We start from the raw sequence: 10,518 nt of genomic DNA, 5'->3' as shown, positions 1-10,518 counted from the left end.
TTACAACCCATGTTTGTAAGTCGCGACTTTTTCTTTTCCTCTTAAATTTTACAAATTCAACAAAATCAGACACGCACACACCCAACTAATACCAAATGGGTTGTTTCCAAAAGAAAACACGGAGGGATTTGTTTTAGGTGAAAGTCTTTGAAATATTCAAGAACACTTTTTAAGGCCGTTAATTATTTTAACGTTAGTTTATTTGTAATAGTTTTATTTAATATTTCCTTTAATTGTTAATGCATTGTGGTAAATGTGTTGTTGTTGTTATTATTTATCAGTCGAGGATATTATCCATGCTTTGCCAAGGCAACGTTTGCACATAAAATTGTTTAATCAATTCTATTTTTGTTTATTTTCGGTATTATAGGCGACACGACACGCAATTTCATTAAACTTTTGCACATCGTTCAATATTCGTCTGCATATAGTTAAAAAGTCCCCAACTAAGTGCTGATAGCTTTTAACCGTTTTGTCCTTCAACGAATCTTGTTTGATGAGGTTATGCGTTGGTCTATCTGTCGTGGATATATAAAAGGAAAAGCGTCTGCTACTATACTCTACTTGTTAAAGTCTAAAAATAAACTAACTCTGTGTACGGAAATTTCCCGCAGGATAACCTAACTCTCACACGCACACCCATACACACACACACAAACATTAAACCGCAAAACACCCAAAAACAGCAACTCTTAAAATGGTCGTTGTCGCAAAGATACGAACTTCCTCATCACAATGAGACACATACGAGATAATGAAAAGAGAGCGAAAAATTCTCTTATATCCTGTGTATTGGGCGCAAAAGTAAAAAGCAACAGACAGTTTTCTATAAAGACAAGGCAGGGTGGCCAATGAATTTTGTACACGGGAGTGTGTGATATTTTCATGATTATATAGTCGAACGCCGTACAGAAGACATATTTTTGAGATTTTCATTCCTGGGAACACGAAAGAGATATGGACGCGTTATGATTTATCAAGGATATCAAGGATTTTTAAGCTGTGTAATATACATTTCTCGCTCTTGCTTCCAAACGGAATGTAGTAAGAAGATCAAATTTAAGTCAAGAGTATTTCAGGGTCGTATAATTTTTGATATTGAAAATGGTCCACGATTTTGTATAGATGTCATATAATGGTGCATTGAGGTATTTTTTATCTAGATAATGCTAGCTACATTTTTCAACAGACATTTTTCTATATAGGTCCATGTTTTCGCATAGCCCTAATACAACGGCTTCTTCTGACATTCGGCATTTTGATGTTTTTGTCACATTTTTCAACGGAATTGTTTCTGTCTGTGCAGGCCCATGTTTTTATAGCCCCTTATAACGGTTCCTCTTGGTACTCGGTATTTTGATCACTTAACCTACATTTTTCAAGGAATCCTTCAAAATTGTTTGGTGGTACTATAGGTATATCTCTAAAAGGCATTTCTTTGTCAGTACCACTTAAAAGAACGATTGTATTAATGCCCATGCAGATGATATAGATATACAAACCAAGTCTGCCGATTACTTCATTTATGAAAAGATTATTAACAAAAATTGAAAAAAAATCGACAGTGAACAGAGCCTTGGCGAACTCCACTTGAAACTGGTAGGATGCCGCTATACAAAAGTAGCTGTAGGCGTTGATCTTTATTTTTAATATTGTTTTCTGAATCTCTTAAATATATTACAAATATTGTGCATTACATATTTCATTCAGTACATTGGAATAAGAAAATAGAATTATAAATACGTTTGATTTTGGCGTACATGCTCATACCATATACAGAGATATTTATAAGAAAAGAATTAAATTTTAAATTAAAAACTCAGTTTACTCTAATGTTGAGTCTCCATAATTCCAAGGCTTCTGCGACAAATATAACACAACAATAGTTGATAAAGCGCTTACCAGAAATATAACATCGAACCAACGATGGTAAAAATTGAAATGAAGATTTCCGAGTACTTCTGTAATTATAACGCGATATTCTGCTGGCATATTCATTCGCATCAACAACACCGAGGAACAAAAATACATGCCCATTATTTGAGCCAATATTAGGACAATTATATTAGAAGACTTGCTGGAGGAAATGCGGTAAAAAAACTGTAAAGAAACGACAATAACAACATTTCAAAGGTCACAAATATTTTCTATTTTGTATCGTTACCTTTGTTAAGGTCAGCAGTAAACCTCTTATAGACGTTACAACTATGCATCCTACTAATAAAAAGGAAATATGTTGGTTCCAGAATGCCAGGTCTATATCGAAGCCACACCAATGTACTGCGATTTCAAGGCCTCTGGTAACAGGATCTTTCCGACCCACTCTATCGAAGATAATATTTACACAGCACTGTAAAACAGAAATAATCAATAATTTCACCAATACACGTTATTATGTCGCATACCATAAATATTTTATACAAGCAATATACGCTGAAGAAGTGTCCTATCACATTGAAGTATTTACCCTGCAGTGTTTGCGACCATTTTTGACGTTCCTGCATGTTTTTTAAATAATTGATCTCGAGAAACAGTTGTCTGAGCAACTCTTCTAGACCATACACCTCCATACGCAATTGATTTATGTCTGTCAAAGATCAAAATAATTATCTAAAATGGTTGGCATTCAAATAGCCATAATACGACATTTTGTAATTTTGTTAAGGCAAATCGTCAAGTAGTTACCATCTACGACAGCCATAACAAAATGTGTCGTTTAACGACAACGTCAACCAAAGAGAGGCAGAATATCATAATCATTTTTTGGACAATCACTTACTTTCGCCAGCAGTGTCTACTCGGTTCACGGCGGAGCTAAGGATATTCCACAAACGAGGACGGGATTGGTTTGATTTGTTGCGTCGGTGCATCTCCAAGGCAATTCGTTTCTTTTTTCCCGTAAGCATGTCTACAGTTAAGAGAAGTCTTCGTTCTAGATTCACTATGTCACTCTGGGATACAGGTCTAGGAAATGAACGTTAATCTATGAATATCCATATAGAATGCTATATAAAAATACCTACCGAATGAAATACGTCATACTTTGAAATGGGCAATTAACTGCACCAAATCCAGAAAGTATCGCCATGACCGTAACACCTATTACCCCAATACGCGACACTCCCTGCTCTATGGTGAAAATGCCATTTGAAACGCTTAGAAGTGGAAAAGGTTCTCCAATGCGCCACAAAGAATATAAGAAAAGAAACCAGCAGCAAACTGTCATTATTCGGACCCATTTTTCCGATACTACATATGAAACAAAAATATTACATTAGATAAATACAATTTTATTAAAATGCTGATTATAATTCACATTATCGGCTCACTAAATGACAATGAATTTGGAACAATACAGGCAGCACTTAAGTTATTACGAGTCCGAGTATTCGAATAAATGAAAAAATAAAATTAAAACAGCCAAACTATAAATAGAAAGGCCAATCCGCGAAGTTTTTTTTTTAGCACCGAGAGGGGCTTATTGTCGACATGTGGAAACAAGTTCAGTTTTAAAATACGCTAATGGATTATTATTCGTAAAGCTCTGCCTCCATTGAATTAAAACTTTGGTAAACATTTCAATGGGATGGATTGCAACTGAACTGTAATAGCGTTGTCCAAAGATATATTGCATTTGGCCGAGTACAAAATATACAATGGAATAGGTACTCTGACCCGCAAAATTGTCGGAAAATGTTACAACCTGTTGGCTACCACCACATTACCATATTGAAGTTACATTCTTCTATTTAGTTACCAAAAGAAATGCTGTGTATGACAGAGTACAAAATATACAATGGAATAACAGCTATGACCATAAGAAGCAATGATGTCAAGCCTAGCCGCCAATGGAAGTATCGTGAACTACTATCCAAAACGCCGAGAATCTCAAATATAATTAGCTCGAACATAGTCAGAGACAGGGCGAACGTCACCGAGAATATAAGCTGGACTGATATGTGGCGAATCTCATAGTTCTTAAACAACTGCTTGACAAAGAAAATCCATCCACCAGCAAAAAATAGAACCTGCATAGGAATATAAACACACTGGATTGATTCATACCGGCCATTTGTCGTCGCACTTACCTGAGAAACAAATACTATGGTTGTGTCCTCCAAAAAAGCCATGTCGTCCGTCTTGTTCAGCCAAACATTTCCGTAGAAAAACGTAAACAAACAAAGGGAAAGAAGTGATAAAAACTAAAGTCAAAACAAAAACGCCGATTCTTCTATTAGGGATCTGAAGATAGAAAACGGAATATCGCTTATCCCATGTTCAACAGCGTTGGGAATAACTTTGTTCCTTATGCCCTGTCCACACACAATGGGAAATTGAACATTTGTATTTAATTTTATCAAAAATGAGGTAGATGCATCAGCACGTGTGAACATTGATAGTCATAGGCATCAATAAATTTCTGCTATAATAAATTAACTTTTAAATATTTTCTTGCAGTCGTTTAGGAATTGTTCAACAAATTTAACAAAATTAAATAATTTTTCATTCAAATTGTTGCTTACCAAAAATGTCTTGACAGTTAATTGTACCATCAGCTGGCCCAAGTTGGTTACTGCGGCATGATCCATACATGTCGCACAAGAAGACTACTTTGACAATAAACTAAGCAGGTTTTGTACAATTGTAGTTTGACTTTTTTTTGAATTTTTAGTTTATCGCAATTATGTATTAGCAGACCCTTGCTGGCCACCTATTAAATCTGCCTTGAACACAGTTTTGACCATGGTTGTTCGACTTCAAACAACTAGGAAAATGCAACTCTGAGCCAGAGGAGTCTTTTAGTGTTAAATAGACTTTTTTGGAAAAATATTATATTGGGAAAAATCACAGAACATGGATGAAATCTTGGGCTTATTCCACAACTAAACCAGAATAAATAGAAAACATATTAGCCCTATAAGTAATGTGAGACTTGATTATGGAATGGTATTAGCTTTTTTCAAACTATAATATTGCTGATGCGCTAAGACAAGTATGAAGATGTTTACATTGCAGAAAATTTTCTAATGTTTTATTTTTTTCATTTATTTAATATTGTTCCTCATTTTTCTCAATTGAGTTAAAAATCGCATAAGATGAATTAAACCTGAAATTTATTTTAAGTATTTAGGACAACATTGTTCAATATTTGAATTCTATGGCAAAACTGGTTAACATATTTAATGAGCACCACACAATGTTTCTTCCTAAAATGTATTTTGATGTTTTTTTTTTTTACTTTTCAAGATAAAAAATTGAAACACAAAATTTGCAGAAGTCGTCTACACCAGGAAGAAAATTTTAATCAGCTAGTAGCTCTGCCATACCTTTTTATTCTACCATGATAGAACCTTCATAACAGGTATTGTGAAGATTTTGGGAACATTTTCAGCTAATTATTCTGGGGTTTTGATATTTAAAGACTGACTTAACGTTATTTAAGTACTACTACAGCATACAGCCCCGACAAAATCTGTGCTAAACTTGGACATTTTCACAAGGAACTTTCATTGCTCACTGTCTAGAAAAATGTATGAGTTGAAAGTGATAACAAAAATATAATTTTGATATATTAAATGCAAACACTTCTTTTTATTTTACCTTTCTTATTATTAAATTTTTTATGTTGGGCTTTATAGATTCATTGACTAAATGGTTAGTGTTTGTCACCGGAACTGAAGGACAGCTGATGTTTTTAATTTGTCTTTGTTTGTTAATTAATTTGACTTTCATTCCTCCCTTGGACTGGAGCTTTTTAAGTATTTGCAATGTCTTTTCGTCAGTAACAATTTCATCAGATAAATCAGGTGTTGTTGCTTTCGTATTTGTGCGTTTTATCTGTAGTCCTAAACTGGAAAGTTTGTTCAATATTTCAGCTGTCTTCTTTTCCTTCGCTGGAGTTTTCGGTTCATCATGGTTTTTTACTACAGGCTTTGAAATTATCTCCTTTGCTGAGCATATATCTTTCGTTGGCAGGACTTTTGATAGGTCTGCGCCTCCTTTGCAAGTTGAGAAGTTTTCGCCAGTCTTATTCGTTGCAGGAGTGAAGTTAACATTATATTTGCCTTCTAACTCGTGCACCCTTCCATTAACTATGTTACCATCAGAAAATCTGCGCTTAGTGCAAGTTCTTGTTGGGCATTTGGAGTCAACTTGAAACTTTACTTTCTTTGCTCCATTTTTAATTGGAGGTTCCTTAAATTGTACGAATGGGGTGACTTCTTCGACCAAGACTTCATATTGTTTTTGAGAGGTTTTATTAGCCTTAGATACACCATTGTTTTCCGTAGTATACCATTTTGGATTTAACAGCTCCTCCTCTATGTCCAGCAAGTCAATAAAGTCATTTCCCGTTTGTAAAAAATCCACGTCTGCATAATCGTAAACTAGAAACTGAAAGAATGTAAAAATGCGAATCCATTATTGGAACTGTGTAATATTTTAGTAAAGAATTGTGTTTCATCCATTACAAATGGATGGATTACATTCAATTATCATGTGTGGAATATCACATTCCATTACATTTCATAAATAATTTCACAACAAACCTCTTTCACGTCATTGACTGTCGTCTTTCCAAGAACATGTGTGCCCTTTAGCTTGTTATATTTCATTTGAGTCCTTTCTGCCTTGATCCTGGATATGTTTATACAGGAGTCCAGATGTTCGAGAAACCCCTTCACATCACCCCCAACATCGCTCTTACAAATGTTACATAAAATAAACAGTTCATAATTCTCTCCCATGAGAATTTGTCCAAAATTCACGCACTTTGTAGATTTCATTTCCTTCTGTATTTTGTTGTTAATAAGAACAAAAACAAAGCCGGTCCATTGAAAACAAAATTCATGGGTGCAAATTGTACTCCACTTCGAATGAAAACTTTACTTTTCTTGCTGTCACAGCGCCGACGAAATGTTTTCTTTTTCAAAAACACCCCAAAATATAAATTTCGCCATTTTGATTTTTAATTTTGATCTGATTTTTTTCTTCTTTATTTCTATCACGTTTTTATTATAGAATAAATGGCCAATTATTAATTATCGTCCTCTTATTACATTTATTTATTTACTTATTTATGACTACTTTTTATTTTTAAAACAAACAAACAAATAAACACTCAATCCGAGAAGAAGTAGCTTCAAAACATTATTTTATTCACTTCGGGATGATAACACGACTCTATCCATGACAATAGGCGTGCTTCTCCACAGATTGGGTTTGGTTTGCAGTGTTGGTAAATCTCGCTATCTCCAGCTTTAGCACTATTTTCGCGAATTGAATCGTTCACATGAAAAGTTAGCCCTTATTTAATATTGCAACTAGTCCACCTTGGTATTCGCGATACGTTAAATTCTTAATGCAAATTACATCGGAATTCTGAAAACGCATGCATGCAAAAATCATTTGTTATTATAGGATTTGCGATGTAAAGATCAATATATCGGGAAGCGTGGACTTCCGCAGAAAAAAATATCGCACCTATAGAGAAGTTATCAAAAATACCGGTGCGCCACCTGACAAACTCGGCGATTTCACTAGCTTGCCAGATGTAATTAAGTTCAATGGTGTTATGGGTATTTCATCTTTAATTTACAAGTACAATTTACAAGTAATGTACTTGGTTGCATATAAAATATGAACATATGAACTTGTGGAAATGTATTATGAACTAAATGATACATACTCTATGTAACCTCTATTTTTTTCTGCCTTTGTCTTTCTTGGCGAATCGAGGTGCCCCAAAGCTTTTTCCTTTATTAAACTTATTTTTACCGGCCTTATTGATCAATTTTACATTACTGGTCTTTTTCTTGGCCGTTATTTTCGACATTTTCTTATGGCGATTTGCTTCCGACCTTAGGCGCAGTGCACCACTGCGACTTATATCAGTTAAGTCATTAGTAAACGCAGAATGATTGCCACCACGTTTACTGGCAGTATTTGATGCATTATTTTTGCTAGCTGGAGTATCGGATACTGCGCTCAATTTACCAGGACGTTTGCGTAACTTTGATATTTTTGCCCTGACTAAAGACACTTTTTCGATTTCCTTCATAGCTCTTTCCTTGGCTAATTGCTCAGGAGTTTTCTTTTTGGGTTCCTCTTTTTTCTTCTTTTTGGCAGCTAATTCCTTAACGGGTGGACCATCTTCCCCATCACCACCATATTCGCGTTTTGGTTTTTTCTTGGTCTTCTCCGATTTTCCTACTGTGGAATCTATAGCCAAGCGTTCTTTTTCCTCTTCGCGTTGTTTTTTCGTTTGGAACCAGTCACGATGTTCTACATTGGCATTGCCTAGCAGTTTACGCTCTGTCTTTGACAATTGTTGTTCCATTTTAGCAAGCTGGCGTTCAGCTTGCTCTTCGTCCAAAATATTTTCTGAAATAAGAAAAAAACATTCATTTACACTTCAAACGGATGTAAAATAATATGTGCTGCAACTTACGAATTTCCGGCTCCAATGCAATCAATTTGTTTCTATATTTTTCTATGATTTCAGGAGGTATTATACGATTTTTAATAGATCCTTCCGCGTTCTTTATTATATCTTTGACAATTTTCCTTTCTTTTTCCCCAGCCAACGAAACCGAAATACCAGCCCTTCCAGCTCGAGCAGTTCTACCAACTCGATGAATGTAGTGTTCTGTAGTAATTGGCATTACAAAATTGATTACTGTCTTAACACCCACAATATCAAGGCCTCTGGCAGCTACATCGGTAGCAATTAGTACATCGATTTGCTCATCTTTAAACTTTTTTAGTGACTCCAGACGCTGTTGTTGTGTCAAATTGCCATGAAGTTCGCCTGCCCGTATACCAAGTAGCCCCAGCAATATATGAAGTCGATGAGCCTGCTTTTTCGTTTGCACAAACACCATGCAATGGTCGTGAAATGTGCGACATATCAAACTTGCCAAAATCGGTTCACGGTCGCCTTCTTTGTCTTCACGAATACGTATGAATTCTTGTCGCAAATTGAATGCAACCTGTTGATTGTTGTTAACAAAGACTTTCACAGGTTTATTTAAGGACACAGCGGCTAAATCCTTGACCTTTTCACTCATTGTTGCAGAGAAAAGCATGGTTTGTCTAGTCTTTGAGCATGAATTAATAATCTCTTTCATTTGCTCTGCAAAATATTCATCCAACATTCGATCGGCTTCATCCAGTATAAGAACCTGTAACAAATGTAAATATTAGTCAAGTTGAAAACGATTTATCAGCGTAACAATTTATTCGGCTATCAGAATACGTAGCAGTATACGTATCACCAATTTGCTTCCTCAAAAATTGTTAAGAGCGCAAGGAAAAATCATCATATCTGCAGTCCCTGTTGGGGTATTGTTATACGGATTGTTATTTACCTCAATGGAGTCCAAAGTAAAGCTCGGAGTATTCTTAATGTGATCAATTAAACGGCCAGGAGTGGCTATCACTATATCAGGATTCTGCCTCAAAACGATTTCCTGCGCCTTTACATCCAAACCACCGATAGCCAAACCAGCATCAATATTTGTGAATTGGCACAGTTGCTTTGTCACTTGATACACTTGAGCTCCCAATTCACGTGTTGGCACTAACACCAGAACTCTAGTAACTGTCTTATTATTCATCGGACGGTACAACAGACGTTCCAACGTGGGCAACATGTACGCGGCCGTTTTACCCGTACCGGTGGCAGCGCAACCACAAATATCTCGCCCGAGAAGGGCCACAGGTATGGTTGACGCTTGGATTGGTGTTGGATAAATGTAACCCAAAACGCCAATAGCCCTCATCAATGGTCTGGAAAGATTCATTTGGTAAAACGAGGTAATTGCCTCATTTGAATCAATGGCTTCTTCAAATTTCATTTTCTCATCCTCATTATCAGCATCACTTTCGTCACTTTCCTCACGTTTCCTCTTCTTCTTTCCCAGTTTTTTCTCCCTCAAGCGCAGGTTGTCGTGCTTTAGTTCATCTTCGGAAATATCAAGTTCTTCATCGCTGTCATCCTCCACATTTACTTCATTACCACCTTCCCCACGTTTTTTTAACCGTTCCGCAATTTTGTCATCCGTCTTCGTGCGCGCCTTGCGTTTTACATATTTCATCAAATCATCCCAAGTATCTTTATTGTACTCTTTTACTGAAGAAACAAATTCGAATCCCTTTTCAAACTCAGTAATTTTCCTTTGCTTGAGTTTTGTCGGTTGGTACTGAAAGGAAAGTTATTAAGACGAATATTAAAATCGTGCCCACATTTTAAATGCGACGTTCTTTGTACCTCAACCTCGGCATCGGAATCTTCGGATAAATTCTCGACTTCTGCATCCTCCTCTATGGTGGCAATCAAATCCATATTTTTAATTATTGTCATTTATTGTAAATTATATGAAATGAAAATGAAACAAAAAGACTGTGGGCAATTTGAAGACAGGAGGCAATACACGTGAAAACACAAGCTAGTGTTGCCAGATGGGTATATTTCAAATACAAAGCAAATTATCGACTACCAAGTAAAAGAACGGCAAA

At 35.8% G+C, this 10,518-nt stretch overlaps 3 protein-coding genes across 3 annotated transcripts; all 3 read right to left on the bottom strand.

Moving 5' to 3' along the window:
* Positions 1–1,547: 1,547 nt before the first annotated feature.
* Positions 1,548–4,406, bottom strand: LOC101889703 (Golgi pH regulator). The gene is made up of 7 exons (XM_005184064.4): positions 4,089–4,406; positions 3,758–4,028; positions 3,024–3,249; positions 2,780–2,964; positions 2,406–2,587; positions 2,165–2,350; positions 1,548–2,100 (listed from the first exon to the last, which is right to left on the bottom strand). The coding sequence occupies exons 1-7, from the start codon at positions 4,128–4,130 to the stop codon at positions 1,825–1,827; spliced, it is 1,368 nt and encodes a 455-aa protein (XP_005184121.1). The 5' UTR covers positions 4,131–4,406; the 3' UTR covers positions 1,548–1,824.
* A 686-nt stretch (positions 4,407–5,092) lies between these two features.
* LOC101892500 (uncharacterized) lies at positions 5,093–7,414 on the bottom strand. The gene is made up of 3 exons (XM_005184082.4): positions 6,549–7,414; positions 5,602–6,393; positions 5,093–5,521 (listed from the first exon to the last, which is right to left on the bottom strand). The coding sequence occupies exons 1-3, from the start codon at positions 6,783–6,785 to the stop codon at positions 5,495–5,497; spliced, it is 1,056 nt and encodes a 351-aa protein (XP_005184139.1). The 5' UTR covers positions 6,786–7,414; the 3' UTR covers positions 5,093–5,494.
* A 157-nt stretch (positions 7,415–7,571) lies between these two features.
* LOC101889876 (probable ATP-dependent RNA helicase DDX27) lies at positions 7,572–10,459 on the bottom strand. Its single transcript, XM_005184065.4, has 4 exons — positions 10,271–10,459; positions 9,369–10,202; positions 8,450–9,182; positions 7,572–8,382 (listed from the first exon to the last, which is right to left on the bottom strand). The coding sequence occupies exons 1-4, from the start codon at positions 10,361–10,363 to the stop codon at positions 7,700–7,702; spliced, it is 2,343 nt and encodes a 780-aa protein (XP_005184122.2). The 5' UTR covers positions 10,364–10,459; the 3' UTR covers positions 7,572–7,699.
* Positions 10,460–10,518: the final 59 nt, after the last annotated feature.

Source organism: Musca domestica, unplaced genomic scaffold, assembly GCF_030504385.1.
Source record: "Musca domestica strain aabys unplaced genomic scaffold, Musca_domestica.polishedcontigs.V.1.1 141, whole genome shotgun sequence".
Classification (NCBI taxonomy): domain Eukaryota; kingdom Metazoa; phylum Arthropoda; class Insecta; order Diptera; family Muscidae; genus Musca; species Musca domestica.
Note: the sequence above shows the minus strand (reverse complement) of the source record. Positions and strands in the feature narration are given on the sequence as shown.